At 40.4% G+C, this 21,042-nt stretch overlaps 1 protein-coding gene across 2 annotated transcripts in view; it reads left to right on the top strand.

Moving 5' to 3' along the window:
- SLC9A6 (solute carrier family 9 member A6) overlaps nt 1-19,949 on the top strand; it is a 61,392-nt gene extending 41,443 nt beyond the window's left edge. The window contains exons 13-17 of one of the 2 annotated variants that reach the window (XM_055376466.2): nt 1,746-1,835; nt 2,987-3,017; nt 6,264-6,343; nt 12,901-13,006; nt 17,274-19,949. In XM_055376466.2, the coding sequence (XP_055232441.1) occupies nt 1,746-1,835; nt 2,987-3,017; nt 6,264-6,343; nt 12,901-13,006; nt 17,274-17,546 (580 nt within the window). In that variant the 3' untranslated portion in view covers nt 17,547-19,949. The remainder of the gene's footprint in view (nt 1-1,745; nt 1,836-2,986; nt 3,018-6,263; nt 6,344-12,900; nt 13,007-17,273) is intronic. The other variant, XM_031005787.3, reaches the window with a different exon arrangement.
- Nucleotides 19,950-21,042: the final 1,093 nt, after the last annotated feature.

The raw sequence follows: 21,042 nt of genomic DNA on the forward strand, positions 1-21,042 counted from the left end.
ACAGACAATAAGCTAGTAACACATAAATGAACCTGATAACTGCAGATGATATTAAATGCTGTGATGGGAATCGGGCAAGGTACTGTGATAGTGACTGGGGATGGGGGTGTATTTGATACAAGGAGGCCAGGGACGGTTTCTTTGAGAGGTTATATTTGAGTTCAGTCTTACCTACGTGACTAGATGGTGCCAGTTAAACAGTCATCAGGAAGAAGAGCAGTCTAGGCAGAGGGAAGAGCAAGTTGTACAAATGTCCTGAGGAAGGGACAAACTTGGCCTGTTGAATGAACAGGAAAAAAACTCTCATGGCCGGAGTATAGTGACTGAAGGGTAGATAGGAAGTGAGGTTGGCAAGATCCTATGGAAGCAGGGGTTCTGCACACTTACTGTCAAGGGCCAGAGAGTAAATATGTCAGGCTTTGGAGGCCATATGGTCTGTCTCAGCTACTCAACTCTAGTGTGAAAGCAGCCCTCGACAATATATAAATCAATTGGTGTGGTTGTATCCCAGTAAAACTTTATTTACAAAAACAGAAGAGGTGCTGATGTGGCCCGTAGGCTGTACTTTGTGGACCCCTAATGTATAGTCTTGTGGAACATGGTAAGGGATTTGGATTTTAAAATACAATTGGAAATCCTGGAGGATTTTAAAGCAAGGGAGTGACATGAAGTCATTTACAGTGTAAAAGGTTCACTTTAGCTGTCATGTGAACGGTGGATCCACAGTAAATTTGAAACAGCCAGCTATTCCCATGTCCTTTCACATAGTTTGTGACAGTCACATTTGGCTCTCTGTCATTTACTACACATGCTTTGCACTTCTGCGTCTCTGAGCCTTTGCTCATGCTGTTCCCTCTGCCTGGAATGCTCTTTCACTGTCAGTAAATGACACAGCTAAGTGCCACCTCCTTTTCCCTCTGTTCTTTTCCCTCGGAACCACTCTTATGTTGGTGCAACATTGGGCCTCTCCATTGTAGCACTTATTTTATTCAGTCTTGTAATAATATTGTTATAAGAGCTGCCACTTAGTGTTAATGTTTCAGATACTCTTTTAAAAGCTTTTCATACATTTTCTCATTAAATCCTTGCAGCAACTCTGTGTGGTGGATATTAGCCCCATTTTCCAGGTGATAAAGTGATGATTTATAGGACTGCCTCACTTGACTGAGTTGACACAGCTAGAAAGCAGCCAAGTCCAGATTTGAACCCAGAGCTCCCTGATAGAAGCCCTTAGGGATCATGCCCTAGTTGTGTTGGTTTCCCCCACTAGTCTGTGAGTTCCTTGAGGGCAGGGGCCATGTTTAATTCATTTCTAAGCCCTGTGCCTAGTACAGTGCCTGGCAAATAATAAGTGCTCTATAAATGTTTATTACATTAACTTAGCTTCTAATAAGGTACCATCTATTACAAGTGTGCTATCTTCAGGACCACTAGATGTCACTGGAGATGCATAAATGTGGTTAGAGTTTAATGTGACTGAGAAGATGTTAAAACAGCTCCTGGCCATTTTAACAAAGGAAAAATGAGCCATTCTTTGAATTATGAATCTGGTCATAGCAATCTGTTTTCAGGTCCTTGACCATGGTTCCCTTGCTTTCCAGATGCAGCCTTGCATCATTTTCTCCCTTCAGTGTTATTTGTGTTCTGGGATGCTACTGCTACAGCTTCTAGTACTGCTATTTTTTCTGTGTTGTCTGTAGTAGTTAATTTAATCAATAAACATTTGAGCACCTATTGTGTGTCAGGTACTGTGCTAGACTCTGGGGATACAGAGATGAATTGAGACATGGCCTTTACCCTCAAGGAACTCACAGTCTTTTTGGGGAGACCGACAGGTAAATATACTCTACTGTGCTAAGTATCATAATAAAGGACTGTAGAAAGTGCTGCAGATGCACAGAGGAGAAAATGATTCTGCTTGAAGGGGTCATAGAATGGTTACTTTGGAACTTGAAAATCGCTTAAAAAATGAGGGAAAGCACATTGCAGCTGGAGAGAATAGCATGAGCAAAGGCATGGGAGGCTCAGGAGAGGATGGATTTCGGGAGATGAGCAGGCAGGTATAGCTAGAATGGGGCATGTAGAAGAGAATGATGGGAAATGAGGATGGAAAAGTAGGTTGGAGTGGGGTGGGGATGCTAGTTTGTAGAGAGTCTTGAATGCCCCACAAAAGACTTCAGACTTGACCCTCTGGGTTGTAAGCCACTCTCAGAGTCCTTTGTCAAGGGAGTAACACAGCGAGCTCTATGCTGGCGACAGCTGACTCTCGGGGAGAGCCTGGCAGCTGGAAAAGCTTCCACGACAGAGCCCGTGAGCCTCAGGATGAGGGCTGCCCTTGAGCAGTTGGGATGGAAAGGAGAGAAGACTTGAGAGACCATTTAGAGGAGGAATGAACAGAGTTTGTGAGTGCCCGTGTTTAGGGAATAGAGAGGAGCCAGAGAACTTTGTAATGAAGCTTTTCCCTGGGATACAGAAAGCAGGAATTTTAAGCAGATAAAACAAGAGTTGTGAAGAAGCAAGGCTAATGTCTATCCATTAGCCTATGAAAAACCTGTAATTGGACCCTTTCTTCAGTCATCGTAACAGAATGTTGCCATGAGAGCTGCGAAGTGAATTGCACTGTGCCATCCTTGTTTTTGGAGCTACCCGGTAATTCTTATTTAGCAACTGGGGCAGTGCTGCTCTCCCTGATTCCGCTTCGAGTGGACCTATATTCGGAGAAAAAAATGCTGTTTTTTTCTGAAACTGGTAAGTAAGATTGCAGGAAGAGAATCATGGGTACACCCTGCTTGCCTTAGAATCCAAGCTGTTGCTAAGGAAAGTGGCAGGAGCCAAAAATCTGCATCAACAGCTATAGAGAAGCAAGAAAACATTAACCATTCCATAGCTTCTGTGTTGAGAAAAGTAGTTGCCTGACAATGTACATGTGTGAATAGACCATTTTTTGGCTTCAAAATCTCATTTGCTCTTTGTCTTTCTCCTTTAGGGTTGGTGTTGATTCAGACCAAGAACACTTGGTAAATATGCATTTTTGTTGTTCCTGGCATTTCTGTCAAATGTGCAGTCATTTGGAAAGAAAACAATCTACTATAAACTTCAACCTTCTATTTAGATCCTGTCCTCTTTGCCTCAGCTTTGGAGGAATGATATCATTCCTGGCTTTTCTCACTGCTCCATAGAGACAAAACCAAGTTTGCCACAGTGCCATAGTGTGTGGTTATCAAGGGTGACAGCTTTCATGTCTCTGGGCCATCCTGCCTGGGCTTTTGTCCCAGAGGAGAGCAGTCTTTTAAGCACTCCTGGGTTTTCGAGTGACTCCTCTGGCACGGGGAGGCTTTTTCCACTTTGGTTTGCGCATGATGGCTTGTCTCTGATGTAAGCCCCACTCCAGCTGCTCTTCCTGTGTAACTTTCAAATCGGATGACCAGCAGCTGCCCTAGAGAACTGCCTAGAAGCTTTTGAATCTTCAACCAGTCTTCCCTGCCTGCTCAGGGAAACGCACTTTCTTACCTTGCCCCTCAGCCTTGGCCACGTTTCCTTGCTTCCTTCCTTCTGTTGTGTCAGTTTCTCAGTCGTTGCTATGAACTTGAGCCCGTTGGACTGAATGCATTGTAACTCGCTGCCCTCTCTAGACTGACTACCCTTGTCTGGTATTTTCCATCTGTTTTTCAATTGCTTCTGAGCACCATTGAATATGTGCCTCCATATCAGACGTTAGATGAGAAATCACAGAAATTAGATTTTTGAATATGGAAAGCATCTCTTTCAAAACACAATTTTTTTCTTGTCAGAAACAAACCACAGTCAGTATATTTGTCTTCAGGGTGAGGTTAAAAAAAAACATTTCTCAGATTCATTTCCTAAATGCTAATTTTGTTAGCTGTTGAGTGATGAGTGTGAATGTATGTATGAGATATAGTAAGTACTTGACTCTTGTGGTCAAAGCCTTAAAGTAGAATTCCATGGGCTTGACATACTTGTAAAAACCAAGCTGGATAAATTCCCATGATGCCGGGCTCCTGGTGTAGTGTCCAAGGGGTGATAATTCCTCAGTGCCTCCTCCCTGTGTCAAAACAAGAATAAAGTTAATCATGCAGTTCAAAAGACAAATGCTCGATCGCTCTCTGTGTAAGTCTCCACCAGCTGTGTCACCTGTGTAACCACAGAGGAGAAATGGAAAAGGAGTGACAGGGAGAGAGCCAGGTAGGTGAGTGCCAGTCGTGACATATAGAACAAAGGACCGTTTTTTTTCCCTTACCTTCAAAACCCTATGGCTGGGCTGGGCACGGTGGCTCACGCCTGTAATCCCAGCATATTGGGAGGCCAAAGCAGGTGGATCACCCGAGGTCAGGAATTCGAGACCAGCCTGGCCAACATGGTGAAACCCTGTCCCTGCTAAAAATACAGAAATTAGCTGGGCATGGTGGTGGGTGCCTGTAGTCCCAGCTACTCAGGAAACTGAGGCAGGAGATCGTGCCACTGCACTCCAGCCTGGGCAACAGAGCGAGACTCTGTCTGGAAAAACAAAAACAAAATAAAAAAAAACAACCCTGTGGCTGTCTTGGTTATATTGTTCCTTTAATATTTTGAATGTCCACGAGAAAGCACAGAGGAACATTATACTAAGTATGGAGTGTGTGGGGGTGGGGTATACAGGTGTTCATGTGGTGAGGGGTGGTGAAATGTTGTTCTTCAAGAGGTGGAGGCACAGAAAGATACTTCTATGATGTGAAAGGAATTGCAGGTGTTCTTCAGCTTTCGTAAGCCCATACAGTGTTTCCAAACATTTTTGTGTTATATATAAGTTGATACATGACACGTGACATGTTGAAGCAGAGAGAAATTTATTTTGAGCATTAGGAAGAACAGGAAGAAGCCAAAACCCAGAATCTAAACTCTGTGCTTTCTTGCTTATTTATTTATTTATTTACTTACTTACTGAGATGAAGTTTCACTCTGTCAGTCATGCTAGAGTGCAGTGGCACGATCTCAGGTCACTGCAACCTCCACCTCCCAGATTCAAGCAATTCTCTTGCCTCACCCTTCCAGGTAGCTGAGACTATAGGTGCCTGCCACCAGGCCCAGCTCATTTTTTTGCGTGTTTTTAGTAGAAACGGGGTTTCCCCATATTGGTCAGGCTGGACTCGAACTCCTGACCTCAAGTGATATACCCGCCTTGGCTTCCCAAAGTGTTGGGATTACAGGCATGAGCCACTGTGTCTGGCCTAAATTCTGTGCTTTTAGAAAAGAAGATTATGGAAACATAGAACATGAGCACTGGAAAGGGCCTTCAGAATTCTCTAACCCTCATCATGTTTTTATACATGAAGAAATTCGGGCCCAGAGAGAGAAAGGAACTTGCTTAAACTACTTAATGTCAATAAGCTGGGACTGGAAGCAGATTGCCTAACTGCCCAACTGCTGACTGCACCATATTACAAATAAAGACACAGTTTATATTTTTGGAAACTTTTAGAAGACGGCTACTTGCTATGTTAGTTTCTCCTCCTAGCTGGTCAGGCTTACCATGGAATTTCCCTACTTGTTTTTATTTTGCTAGTGTTTCAAGAACATAGTAGCAACTTTGAAGTTGCTAGTTATTTTCGAGATCCATGACGACTTCAAAATATAGGGATGTTGATGTGATATTTTCTAAGGTGCTATTATTACATTGAGAGTTAAGTCTTTCAGGTTCAGTACATGAATTATACCACATTGATTTTTTTTCTTTTTTTTGAGACGGAGTCTCGCTCTGTCGCCGAGTCTGGAGTACAGTGGCACGATCTCGGCTCACTGCAACCTCTACCTCCTGGGTTCAAGTGAACTTCCTGCCTCAGCCTCCTGAGTAGCTGGGATTACAGGCACGCCCCACCACGCCCGGCTAATTTTTGTATTTTTAGTAGAGACGGGGTTTCACCATGTTGGTCAGGCTGGTCTCGAACTCCTGATCTCGTGATCTGCCTGCCTCGGCCTCCCAAAGTGCTGGGATTACAGGCATGAGCCACCGCACCCGGCCCCCACATTGATTTTTTAAGTGAGAGTAGATTCGTAAGTTAGCAAGCAGCCTGAGTAATAGAGGTGTTCAGAAAAACATTTCAATTTCCTATTCCAAAGCTGCAATATACAAGCTATTAAATTTCTAATATTACCCTTGTTGGAGAGTGTCTTATAGTAGCCTCTATTTCTGATTCTCCAAAGGAATGGCTCTAAATAAATGTTCATATCTTTGTATAGATATTGATTTCTGTATTATCTATCTGCAGGGTGTTCCTGAAAATGAAAGGAGAACTACCAAAGCAGAGAGTGCTTGGCTTTTCCGGATGTGGTACAACTTTGATCATAAGTATCCTTAATTGAGGAAAAAAAAAAAAAAGGATAGTGTGGACATAGATAATTACAGTTTAATGGAACAAGTGTTTTGACTATTCTCTTCCTGGAGCGGAATATAAAACCTACCTTTCATCTTCCCTTTCCCCATCAGTGCTGTGGAAAAGGAAACCCACACAGACAGATTCCTCTTCAAACCCATGAAACCGTAGGGACTGGTCATTTCAGAAGCTGGCTGTGTAAAGGGAACCAAAGCCCAAATGACATACTTTCTTTGATATATAGGTTTATTTATTGAGCAAACTTTAATATTTGTTGTCCTTTAGCTAATTTAGTGAATCCCACAGAAGGTATTTCTTGGTTCTTGTCTGCGTACTTGGCAGGGTAAGAGAGGAAAGGCTTGGGAAAAAGCATGAGAATGAAATCAAAATGCGATAATGTTCAATACTGCGTTGTTCAGCAATACACTTTTTTTTCCCCTGACCTTTCCAAAGACTAGGAGATTCTCTCTGTTCAGCATGCCACAGATAGCTAATGTTTTTGTTTGCCAGATTTCCTTCTTGCCCTGTTGTAAGTCTGTTTCATAGCTGTACTTTGAGTAGTGTTGATATTCTATAACCTCTTTAAATCAGGGATCCCCAACTCCCGGGCCGCGGACCAGTACTGGTCCGTGGCCTGTTGGGAACCGGGCCACACAGCAGGAGGTGAGCAATGGGCCAGTGAACATTACCACCTGAGCTCCGCCTCCTGTCAGATGAGCAGCATTAGATTCTCACAGGAGCCCGAACCCTGTTGTGAACTGCACTTGCGAGGGATCTAGGTTACATACTCCTTATGAGAATCTAATGTCTGATGATGTGAGGTGGAACAGTTTTATCCCAAAACTGTTTTGTTCCCAGCCCCGTCCATGGAAAAATTGTCTTCCACAAAACCGGTCCCTGGTGCCAAAAGAGTTGGGGACCACTGCTTTAAATCATGCCTTTTAAACATTTTATCATTATTAAAATTAATTTCTTATTTGAAAATTCACCTAGCAAAAAGAGCCATGGAGTTCTTTCAGGCTCTGATTTATCAGTAAATGATTCAAAACTTGGTTTATGTTCTATTGAAGCAAATTGGAGACAACCGTGTAAGAAATTTGTCCTTGCTTTCAACTTTCTGATGAAAGCCTTGTATATTTAAGAAAAATCACTTGACACTTAATGATTAGAAGCTACTACTTACCATGTTCTGTTTGGTAATTTTTGCATTCACTGCTTGCAAGTACTTCAAAATTAAATTATTATATGGAAACAAGAATGCAAGCATATCTGGGGTATTAAGACTCCCATTAGAGAAAGAGAGCCTGGCTCTTAAAATTTTTTAAAGATTATGTCATTACTTTTGGCTCCATTGTCAGGGTTTTGGATATAAGCCACTCTCATATCTCTTGGGGCTTTTTCATCCCTCTAATTTAGCAATAATTTTTTAGTGAGTTTTCTGCATAAAATGTTTTGTACATTTTCTACATAATATATAAAACAGTTCAATGATCCTAATGTTGAGAAAGCGTAGAATAATAGCTTATTCTTCTGTATATTTTATGGAAGTAAACACCAAGGCTTGTTTGACTCAGTACTGCCCTATTAAGTCCTACTCAATGAAGACCTGATCATTTTAATACCTAGTGCCCTGATATAATTAAATATTCATTATTTTAGATTTCAGTTCATTTGTGTAGGCAAATGATTTGTTATAATTGAGATATAACTTGAATACAATAAAGTACACGAATCTTAAGTGTACAGCTTAATGAATTTCAACCTGTGTCAACAACTGTGTGCCTCCCACCCATACAAAGATACAAATGAACATTCTCTATCCCCCTCCACAAAGGGGTAACCATGATTCTGACTTTCATCAACATGGGTTAGTTTTACCTGATTTTGATCTTTATATATATGGATTCATATATTAGGTATTCATTTCTGTCTTGCTTCTTTCACTCGACATCTGTGTAATTTATCCCTATTGTTTCATGTAACAGCAATTCATTCTTTTTTTATTGCTGTAGTAGGGTAGAGCTCTGTAGTAGGAATATACTACAGGATTTTTGTTTTAAACCAGTCTACTGTTAATAAATATTTGGGTTGGTTCTAGCTTTTGGCTATTACAAAAACCTGCATGAATATGTATCTTTTGGTGGACATAGCACTCATTTCTCTTGGGTATATACCAAGGAGTGCAAAGAGTGGAATTTAGGACAAGTATATGTTTAACGTGTTTTTTGTTTGTTTGTTTGTTTGCAGTAGCGTCTGGCTCTGTCACCCAGGCTGGAATGCAGTGGCACAATCTTGGCTTACTGCAACCTCTGCCTCCCAGGCTCAAGTGATCCTCTAAACACAGCCTCCTGGGTAGCTGGGACTCCTGGTGCATGTCATCACGCCCAGCTATTTTTTTTTTTTTCTCAATGTAGAGACAGGGTTTCACCATGTTTCCCAGGCTGGCCTTGAACTCCGGGACTCAAGTGATCCACCCACCTCGGCCTCCCAAAGTGCTGGAATTATAGGAGTGAGCCACTTGCCCGGCCTGTTTAGCTTTAAAACAGACATTGCCAACCAACCAGTTTTCCAGAGTGATTGCAACAAGTTTAATTGGTTTTAACCAACTTGGTGAATTTATGATTATTTCCATCAGCAAATTAAGGGAGTTCTATTTTTCAGCCTTTTAAATTTTAGCCATTTTGATGGGTGTGTAGTGATACCTCATATGGTTTAATTTGCATTTCTCTGATGACCAGAGAGGCTGAGCACCTTTTCTTGTTTTTTGACCATTTAGATATCCTCTTTTGTGAAGTCTAAGTCTTTCATCCATTGTTTAACTGAGTTGTTTTTTTCTCTCATTGATTTATAGTTCTCTCTGTATTCCTGAATTGGGTTTTTTGTTGTTGATTATTGTATTTTTTCTCAGTCTGTAGCTTGCCTTTTCATTTTCTTAATCCTGTATTTAAGGAGTAGAAGTTCTTCAATTTAATGAAGTCTATTATATTTTGTTTATTTTTAAGATAAGTTCCCACTCTCTCACCCAGGCTGGAATGCAGTGGTGCAATCATAGTTCACTGTAGCCCCAACCTCCTGGGCTCAGGTGATCCTCCTGCCTCAGCCTCCTGAGTAGCTAGGACTACAGGTGCATGGCACCACATCCAGCTAGTTTTTAAAAGTTTTTTATACAGACAGGGTCTCACTTTGTTGCCCAGGCTAGAAGTCCATTTTATTCACCTTTTATGGTTAGTGTTTTCTGTGTCTTAAGAAATCTTCCATATCCCAAGGTTGTGAAGATATTTTCCTGTTTTCTTCTAGAAGTATGATTGCTTTAACTATCACATTTAAGTCTTTGATCCATCACAAATTCATTTCTGTGCATGGTGAGAGATAGTGGATCGAGATCTACTTTTTTCCATATGCATATCCAGTTGATGCAGCACCATTTATTGAAAAATATCATCCTTACCCCACTGAATTGCAGTACAATCTTTGTTGTAAATCACCTGGCTGTATAAGTGGGGATAAGTTTCTGGACTCTCTTTTTTAATCCTGTTTCTCTATTTTTATATCAATACCACACCCTTTTTATTACTGTACTTTATAATAAGTCTTGCTATCCAATAGAGTAATTAAAATCTGGCTTTGTTCTTCTCCAGTATAGCCTTGGCTATTTTGGGTGCTTTGCGTTTTCCTTTAAATTTTAGAAACAGCTTGTCAATTTACACACATGTGCATGTACACACACACACACACAACTGCTGGCAAGTTTATTGGGTTTGTATTGAATCCATAAATGAATTTGGAGAGAAATGATATCATAACAATATTGAGACTTCCATATCATAAACACAGCATATTGCTCCACTCATTTAGGTCTTTTAAAATTTCTCTCATTAATGATTTGTACTTTTCAGTACACAGCTCTTGTACATTTTCATTAGATTTATTCCTAAGTATTTGATGTTTTTGATCCTATTGCAAATGGTATTTACTCTGTTTTATACTTGTTTGATGTAAATATATAGATAGAAAATTGGATATTTATTTATTTATTTATTTATTTATTTATTGAGACAGAGTCTCACTCTATTGCCCAGGCTGGAGTGCAGTGGCGCAATCTCGGCTCACTGCAACCTCTGCCTCCCGGATTCAAGTGATTCTTCTGCCTCAGCCTCCCAAGTAGCTGGGACTACAGGCGCCCGCCACCACGCCCAGCTAATTTTTTGTATTTTTGGTAGAGATGGTGTTTCACCGTGTTTGCCAGGATGGTCTCGATCTCCTGACCTCGTGATCTGCCCGCCTCAGCATCCCAAAGTGCTGGGATTACAGGCGTGAGCCACTGTGCCCAGCCTAAAATTTGATTTTATATATGGACCTTGGGTCCAGCAATCTTGCTAAGTTCACTTATGATTTCTAATAGATACTTTTTGGTCTTCTATATACATAATTAAATGATCTATGACTAATTATTTTTTTTTTCTTTTCCAATCCCTGTATTTCTTTTTTGTGTCTTTTTACATCAGCTTTTTTAGGGGACTTCTTCAGTGCAATGCTGAATATAAGTGATGATACAGGACATTCTTATCTTATTCCTGACCTCAGAGGGAAATTTTTCAATATTTCACCATTAAGTACGATGTTAGCTATACGTTTTTGGATATATCCTTTAGCAGGTTAAGAGCATTCTCTTTTATTTCTAGTCTGCTGAGAGTTTTTATCATGAGTTTTTGTCTGCTGAGAATTTTTAGTATCAGATGCTTTTTCTGCATCGAGATGATCATGTGTTTATATTTTTCTTCTTTAATCTGTTATTTTGATTTTCATTGATTGATTGTTTGAATGTTAAACTAGTCTTGCATTGCTGGAACAAATTCCACTTGGTCATGATGTGTTATCCTTTGTGTATATCTCTGGATTTAATTTGCTAATATTTTGCATCTGATTTTTGTGTCTATTTTTATGAACAATATTGGCTTGTGATTTTTTCTTATAGTGTCCTTGTCAGGTTTCTATAACAAGATTAAGCTGGCCTCATAAAATGAATCGGGAAGTATTCCTTCATTTTCTGTTCTCTGAAGGAGTGATAAGATTAGTGTTATTATTATTTTTTTTAATGTTGGGAAAGTTTTACCAGTGAAGCCATTTGAGCCTGGAGCTTTCTGTAGGAGAAAGTTTTTAATTTCATTAATAAATACAGGACTATCTAGGTTTTCTTTTCTTTTTTTAAAACCATTTGTCAACATCTGGTGAGTTTTTTTTTTCTAAGGAATTTTTTCTTGTAGAGTCAAACATCAAGACTTGTTAGCCTCAGTACTACCCATTCAGTACCAGAAGATGAAGACCTGGTCATTTCTTTACTCAAAACACTAGTAGAATTCATCATTCCAGTTTTTTAGTAGCTTTGTGTTTGGCCAGATGTTTTATAAAGCGTGTTTATATACAGTGTTTTAATCTTTACTTAGAATTTATTAATATGAGGATTCATGAAATTTTCTCTGACTTTCTCATTTTTAATTGAGAACCATCTTAGGGTCTCATTTTAGAAAATGAGGAGGGAGGGCATGGAGGCTCATGCCTGTAAACCCAACACTTTGGGAGGCTGAGGTGGGAGGATTGCTTGAGGCAGGCTCAGTTCAAGACCAGCCCTAGCAACATAGCGAGACCCTGTCTTTGCAAAAATCAAATAAAAAAAAATTAGTTGGGCATTGTGGCACGTACCTGCTATGATCACCCACTGCACTCTAGCCTGGGTGACAGAGCGACACTCTGTCTCAAAAAAAAAAAAATAAATGAATAAAGAAATAAAGTGGGGAATTTGTGTGTCTGTATCCTTTTCTCCTTTTTCTTGTGATTCCCTCTTTTTTCTTTTGAGTGTCATATATTCTCATGTCTATTTTTATTTTTTGGCAAATAAATGAATACTGAGATGAGGGCCTATGATAAAGGGCCTCATGATACATAGTTTTTTAAAATGTCTTGAGATTTGACTTGCCTTTCCTTCTTATAGCTTCCTAAGTAAACAGTCAGTCTGATACTGAAGTTTCAACTTATAGCATGCAAGAGGCCAGCTGAATTCACAATAAATGATGAAAACCATTTTATTACTATGTTCTACTGGAACATTTAATTTCCTCTCTGGCCATTAACATTGTTTACTTTCTCCCTTATCTCCTTTAGTGCTCAATTTACAGTGATGTTCCTTTTGGTTTTAATAAAATCAGAAACGCAATGTGATGTAGTGGAAAGGGCACAAGATTTGAAATTCAGACCAATTTGGGCTAGCAGATTGGTCCCCATTTACCTCATTGTGTAGCTTTAAGCAGGTCATTGACCTCTCTGAGCCTCAGTTTCCATATCTGTGAAGTGGAGATGATAAAATACCCCTTTGCTGTTTCACTGCCATCATGTGAGGAGGAAATGAGACCATAGATGTGAAAGCCCTTTGCTGTCCTCCAAAGTGGTTACTATACTGTGATGGTGATTATTATCAAACGAGTTGCTCTTTTAAATTTGTAAAGAAAGGACCACAGCTCTTCCTTAACCACCGCAGCTATCTGAAGCCTCTGCTGACCCACAGTGGGCCTCCGCTGACAACAACACTCCCTGCCTGCTGTGGACCCATCGCCAGGTGCCTCACCAGCCCCCAGGCTTACGAAGTAAGTTGGTTTTATCCAAAACTAAATTCTTCAGTAAGTTAAATTTATCTGCTCTGTGGATGAGTCACTGGTTTTATTTTATTTTGGTTTGGTTTTTTGCCTTTGAGGTATAAATTCCATGAAAGGGAATTTAAGCATATTTTGCTCAACCAGAAAATACACTGAAACCTATAAATATAATTCACAGCCTTTGAAACAGCATTTGAAAACAGATATAGAATCGTGCCTCATCTTACTGTGGGTGATTTTAGTAAATAGTTCTATTTCCCTGCTGGCTTTCATTTCTTTGCAGCATGTGTCCTGAGCTCAGCACTAAATGTGTATGCTTTCATCCACAAATGAGGGTTGTCTCAGTTACATTTTGAGGATTTTAAAACAATTTTGACATCCCTAAAGTGCAACAGATTGTCTATTATTTCACACCTCCCAACCTTTGGATGTTTAGGAAAGCTATCTGCCTCTGTTCCACATTTCTGGGACACATGAGCATATCTAGATAGAATCTGAATTCCATATTTTTTCCTTAGCTACCAAAATGTGATTGGTAATTTGATAAATATTGCTACTAAGAAAAAAATAACAGAAATGCTAGCTGGCCTTTGTTTTTAAATGTGCACGTTTTTATTTTTCAAGTTCTTTTTTAAAAACCTTCCATTCTGGCCAGGCGTGGTGGCTCATGCCTGTAATCCCAGCACTTTGGGAGGCCGAGGCGGCAGATCACCTGAGGTCAGGAGTTCAAGACCAGACTGGTCAACATGGCGAAACCCAGTCTCTACCAAAATTACAAAAATTAGCTGGGCACAGTGGCGTGCACCTGTAATCCCAGCTACTCGGGAGGCTGAGGCAGGAGAATTGCTTGAATTGGGGAGGTGGAGGTTGTAGTGAGCAGAGATCGTGCCACTGCACTCCAGCCTGGGTGACAGAGTGAGACTCCGTATCAAAAAAAAAAAAAAAAAAAAGAAGAAAAAGAAAAAGCCTTCCATTCTAAACAAACCTTTCAGAAATAATCTATGACATCATATAGGCTCCCCTGTTAACAAAGCCCACCAGTTTTGACTACTTAGGTGCAACACGCAGAACCTTGAGAGGGGAAGCTGTAGTGAAGCTGTGTAGACATGCACCACACACACCTCCCTCCCGGTGCCCCCATTCCCTGTGAGTGAACCTCATGTGAAACCAGATTGTATAAGAAATGGACAGGAGAGAGTAGGCAGAGTAGGGGTGGCATCTGGGCCAGGGAGGAGCATCCTACGGCTTTGTGTTATGTCGTGTCAGTGCATGTTTCTGACAGACTGTGCCTGTGAGATGGGGCACACACCCCATGTTGCCCCTCCTCTCCCTTCCACATTGCCCAGGCTCGCCTCTCAAACATTGTCTCCATTTCCACCATGCCCTGTTAACCCACATAACTGTGCAGAGAAGTCAGCCAGCTCTGTTGGTTCAGGCAGTGAAGCTTGGCTCTTGGATTCCAGAGACCCACTCGCTGTCACCAAAAGCCAGAAGAGGTCCACAACAACCCTGTGTCCTTGGAATGTAGCGAAACACAACAGGCTCCCTAGAGCAGCTGTAACAAAGTACCAAAAACCGAATGGCTTAAACAATAGAAACTTATCATCTCTTATTTCTGGAGGCTAAAATCCAAAGTCAAGTTGTTGGCCGGGTCAGTTCCTTCTAGGCTGTGAGGGAGAATCTGCTCCAGGCCTCTCTTCTAACTCCTGGTGGCTTCCTGGCTATCTTGGACCTTCCTTGACTTATAGATGCATCACTATGTATCTCTACTTTCATCTTCACATGGGGTTCTACCTGTGTGCATGCCTACTTCCGTGTCCAAATTTCTCCTATTCATAAGGACACCAGTCATATTGAATCAGGGCCTACCTTATTTCCAAACAAGACCCTATTTCCAAACAAGGTGCTAGGGGTTAGGACTTCAACATCTTTTGGTGGGGGGTTGGGGAGGGACACAATTTAACCCATAACAACCATCACACTTAATTTTTTTTTTTTTTTAGACAGAGTCTCGCTCTGTCACCCAGGCTGGAGTGCAGTGGCACGATCTTGGCTCACTGCAACCTCCACCTCTCGGGTTCAAGCAATTCTTATGCCTCAGCCTCCCAAGTAGCTGGGATTACAGGTGTGCACCACCACACCCAGCTCATTTTTCTGTATTTTTTAGTAGAGACGAGGTTTCGCCATGTCAGCCAGGCTGGTCTTGAAATCCTGGCCTCAAGTGATCCACTCACCTTGGCCTCCCAAAGTGCTGGGATTACAGGCATGAGCCACTGCACCTGGCCCAAATGTAATTTTTTATATTATCTTTGTTAACTGCTTTTTTTAGTTATAAAACTAGCAAGCTCATGGCCAAATATCCATACAGTATGGAATGTGCAAAATGAAAAATCAAAGTTGCCTTCCTCCTACCTGCAGTCCTCGAGGCAGTCTTTATTATAGGCTCACTGTGGATACTTCCTGATATATTTTATTGCAAATTAATATGTGTATATATGGCTTTGTTATTGTTTTACACAAATGGGATTATAATAGGCATATTGTCCCATTACTTGCTTTTTTTTTCAATTACTGACAGATCATGGATACCTTTATATGTGGGTATATTAGATGTCTTACCTTCTCTTTTCATGGCTACGTCCTATTCCATTTCATAGCTGTAGCAAAATTCATGTATTCAATCTCTTATGGATAGATGTTTCAGTCATTTCCTTTTTTGCTATTATAAACAATACTTATAGTGAATATTCTTTTACATATAAACTTACCTAACTATGTAAAAGTATATAGAATAGATTTTAAAGGTAAAATCACTGGGTCAAAAGGCATGTGCATTTTAAAATTTGATAGATATTGCCCCAAACCTCAAACTTAATAAAGACATTAGAAGGTGCTGAAGAGCCCCTGTGGACCTGTGAAGGAGCCACAGAGCTTGCAAGTATTGCTGAATTAAGTGATAGATACTGGTTAGATAGACTTACTGTCCTAACTAGATTAGACAAGAAGGGATTTGGGCTGGTTGGTGGATATGAGTTTGTTTGTTTGTTTTTGAGATGGATTCTGGCTGTGCTGCCCAGGTTGGCCTCAAACTTCTGGGCTCAAGTAGTCCTCCTGCCTTAGCCTCCCCAGTAGCTAGGACAATAGACATGTGCCACCCATACCCAGCCGTTTATTTTTCAGTTCACACTTTTTTTGGTCTTTGAGTATTTAGGGGAATTTCTAGCAACAGCAGATTAAATTCCTTTTTAGATTTTGTCTAATAGTCTTCTCAGTCTATTTGATGGTCTTAGACAAATTCAAAATTTTCAAACAGACATGGGATTTAGAAAGCTGGAGAATATACTTCCCTCAAGGAGCATCAATGACAGACTGTTTTATGCTAGATCAATGTGAATATTTAGAATGATCCTTTCTCTTTAGAGTCATTTAGAAAAAATGACTCGTTCTGTTTTTTAAAAGTAATATATACTCATTATAATAAAATTTCAGATAATACAGAAACATAAAGAAGAAAAGACTTTTCTATACACACATTTTTTATTTGCCAAAATGGGACTATGTATTCCTGATACTTTTCCCTTTTGTAGAACCTTATTTAAGTATACTATTTTGGTCATAATATTTCCATGAGAACCAAAGCTTATGGAGCTGCAGTGAGGGCTTGATATGTTTCTCTGTACCCCAAACTGTATTAGGTGGTTGGACTATGTAGCATTCACCCTGTGTCTTCACCACATGTGAATCGGTCTGCTCCCGCCACACACTAGACTCTAAGCCTCTTGAGGGCAGATCGATACACACAGTTATAGCTCAAGGGTAAGTGCCACTACAGGGAGAGGGCCAAGTATAGGATGCCACGAAAGCACACAGGAAGGACAGCTAACCTAGTCCTAGAAGCTCAAGGGAGACTTCAGAGCAAAAGTGATAAAAGGATGTTAGTCATTTGAAGGGAAAGAGGGGTCATGTAGAAGGACCTGAAGGTAAGAGAAAGCACGAGGAGTCTGGGCAGCTGTCACACTTCAGTCTGGTTGGCAGACAATGGGGCCTTTGGTGTGGGAGGGGCAGATTGTAGCAGGAGAGGAACTAAAGAGGCCAAGTCACGCTGTATTTTAAGCCAAGGTATGGACTTTAGACTTTATCCTGAGGGCAGTGGACTACCACTTAAGGGTTTTAAATGGGGGATCCTCGAAAATACTCCTATTGGAAATGTCTCTTGAACTTCTCAAAAATTCTTAAATCTTACTTTATTTGCATTTAGAACCAGGAACAGTTGAAAGATGATGATTCTGATCTTATTCTCAATGATGGTGACATCAGTTTGACATATGGAGATTCTACTGTGAACACTGAACCGGCCACATCCAGCGCCCCAAGGAGATTTATGGGAAACAGTTCTGAAGATGCCTTGGATCGGGAGCTTGCATTTGGGGACCATGAACTGGTCATTCGAGGAACACGCCTGGTTCTTCCAATGGATGATTCTGAACCCCCGCTAAATTTGTTAGATAATACGAGACATGGTCCAGCCTAAGCTTACTAATACTCACTTAGTGATTTGTAAAATTTGCACATGTGATTGTGAAGAAATTTGTACTACCTAAAAGTCCCAGTGCATGTCTCTGAATGTGTAAGCTATATAAATGCTATTTATATGGCATAGAAAGAATATAAATATCCTGTACATGGCAGATTGTGAACAAACTATATTCCTTTAAGTTTTCCTGGTTGCACTCTGTAGACTGGATCTGTTTTAGGAAGTTACTTTCACAGTGATGTTGTGTGTTCTGTTAGTTTTATGTCTCAGTTAAAGTATAAAAAGTGACGGATTTTCTCTTTCTTAAACTTACCTGACACTTAACCAGAGTACCAAGTTCTCGTGATGTGAATTAATTTTTTTGTGTGCTAGGGGAGGGAGAGTGAGGAGGGAGTGTTATTTCCTTGGGAACCTAGGGAGGAGAGGTTCCTTTGTTGGGAAACTTTTGTTGATAGCTGCTGCCTTTGTCCTGACTGTTTTCTTTCCCTTTTCTCTGGTGGCCTGTTGTGGTGCAACGAGCTGATGGCATTTGATCTTGCCCCATTCAGGTTGGGGAGTGAAGTGTGGGGACCCTTTTCCCCCGCTTGCTGTGAAAGCACAGATTCATTGACTACAGTACACTGTTGTTCAGAAAAGAAGGCTGCAAATGACTTCTGAGACTTTATGTCTTTTCTTCCAGACCAAGACCGTAGAAGGAGTCACATCTAGCCGGCTTAGCCAAAGTACAGGTGTATATAGTTCAGGGCACTTGATTTAGATTTGGAGGGGCTGGGGTGGGCAGAGAGCAAGAGGCGAGTAAAGAGAATGGTGGTTTCAGAGATCTCTCTTCCCAAATGTGTAAATATTCTATACCAGATAAATTTAAATAAGAAATTTAATTGCTGCTTAATTTTTGATTATGTACTTTATCTGTATAGCAGGCTTTGTCGTCAGAAGTTTTTATATCGATTTAAATTGCTGCTCTTTAGCAGCCAAACAGGAGCAAAATGTAAAATTTTTGAACTTACTGTGTCTAATCATCATTTGTTAGTCTGTAGTTAATGTCAACAGTTAATTTATGAACCCACGATCGTTCCACACTGCACCAAAGTCAGTCATAAGAGAAATCGAATATTCTGGAGCACTGATTGCAGCAGGGTGGCTCCTTTGTGTGCAGCAGGTGTAGTAGTCTTCATTTTCATGGTACTTTTTAATATTAATTACCTAAGCTGCCATGCATTTTTTTTTTTACAGTTCTCAAGGAAGAGCACAGAACAATTTCTCATTTCATATTTGGAGTATGAAAGTAGATTCTATTTTGTAATGCTGATAATACCTAAAGGTGCATTGAATGCTTGGAAGAATGCTTTTTGATGTTGATTTTGACCTGTTCATGATTCAGAAGAAAAACAAACTTTTTTGGATTTTTTTTCCCTCAGGTCTGAGTAGCATTGCCTTAAATCTTATCCAGTTAGAACATTAGTTTATTTACATGATGTTCAGATTTTCCAGTGAAAAATACCCTTCTGAACAAAACATGTACTTACTCTCCAAAAGGCATCTGTGCTATTGCAAACACTCCTTGAGATTTTAAGGGAATTCTAATGTTGTACCCTTTCGTGGCAGCTTTGACTGTTGGCATAGCCATTTGTTATGTAGTGGTAGCGACTTTCCTGCTATGCAGGAATCCCTCCCATGAAGTGTATGTTTTACATGATGTGTGCCTCTTCACGCAGTAAATAGTTTCTTGTTAATGTATGTTTCAGGAGTTTGAACGTCAGTGTCATTTACCCACAAAGTTATTCAAGTTGTAAAAGGTTATACAATAATTTAACAACTACCTTTTTTATTCTGTCGGGTTACTGACCTCACTTTATGTAAATACTTCGCATGACAAATTCAGTAACTCGTCTATTTCAGCATGCATAAGACTTTTCACTAGGGAAACTGATAAAGCTTGAGTCAACTAAATCTGCCTTCATACTTTATCAAGGGGAACCAAGCCTGCTGTGCTTACATCAGCATCTGGAAGACTTTCCTCTCCTCTAATCTGTGTACACATCTCCAAGCAAGGAAGAAAAAACAAACTCTGCTCAGACGCCTATGAAACACCTGAATGAATTTTGATGAAGTACAGTCTGAGTTACCATCTTGCACAAGTAGAACTGCTCTTGGACTTGTTTTCCTGTTGTTTGTGGAACCTACGCGTTTGAATGGCTTGAACGTTGCATCTTTTAAAGTTATTTTTTAAGGTTTCTTGGCATTTATCCTAGTTGTCCGTGTTTGGCAATGTGCTGTTAAAGTAATAGACTTTTAATCTTTATGTATTTTTTGTTTTCTCTGGAGTACTTGGACAGATGTTATAGTGGTTTCTTTTAGGAAAATCTGTCATTAAAAAAGTTATAGCCTTGCAAATAACCACTCACAGTATTTGAGTCACAGTTTATTCTAGTGAGACGTAAAGAGTGCTGACTTCATTTATTTTTCTACCTATATACCTAGTGGAAAAGGGGAAGACTAATGTTTTCAAATAAACAAACAGAAACCTAACAGAACTTAACTTATGGGTTGGCAAATTTTTGGTGCTTATGTGTAAGGGTGGATGTATTTGCTTATGGTCACAATTGGACTCTTTAGGAAATATGACTCAAAGCTGTCAAATTCTATTACATTGATTTGTAGCCTGTTAGCTTAGTAATGGATAATGTTATAAAAATGCTGGTATGGGGAAAGAGAATTCTATATCCAGTTAGGTGGGAAGGCAGTTCCAAGTTTGGCTAAAAGCATGATCACACAAATACAAATAGTCCTCCTTCCAAGTTAAAGACACGCCTCTCTGTGCATGAGAAGTTTTATAGGCTAGAGTTTGCTGACTGCAAGTTTGTCTAGTCCAGCAATGGCACCAACCACACTGTCTGTTGTGTTTTCTTGTCATCCACTCCAGCTTCCTTGTTTATGGCCCAGTGAGAGACATTGGTGGGGGATGGTCCACACACAACAAGCTCTTTTCTTGAAGGAACCCATGTTTTCTAATTCTCTACACAAAACCCTACATTAGATCTGAGCAGGTACAGTTGTTAACCTGACCCAATGCAGGAGTATAATGAGATGAGAGTCCCCGACAGGACGTACGCCACACAGATGATGTAGTGTGAGGCTTGAAAATAAATTGGAAATGATAATAATAGTTCTCATTTTTGAGCCCTTCTTAGGTACTGGTCATGTGTATACAAGGCATTTTAAAATCTATATTTTAATTTAATCATGCATTGAGGGCACATTCTATCATCCTCAGTATACAGATGAAACTGAGGTGCAGAGAAGTCACACAGCGAGTAAGTGGCAGAGTCAGGACCCAAGTCAAGTCTGACTCCAAAGCCCAGATGCTTACTACTCTGCTGGCCCCAAGGGCAGGCTCTGCTGATTCATCCTGATTGTAACCAGAAGGATGAAGGGAATTGCAGAATTGCTTTCTAGCCTGCTGCCCCCGACCTGCTTGTCATCAGGCCAGGCT

Source organism: Gorilla gorilla, chromosome X (assembly GCF_029281585.2).
Source record: "Gorilla gorilla gorilla isolate KB3781 chromosome X, NHGRI_mGorGor1-v2.1_pri, whole genome shotgun sequence".
NCBI lineage: Eukaryota > Metazoa > Chordata > Mammalia > Primates > Hominidae > Gorilla > Gorilla gorilla.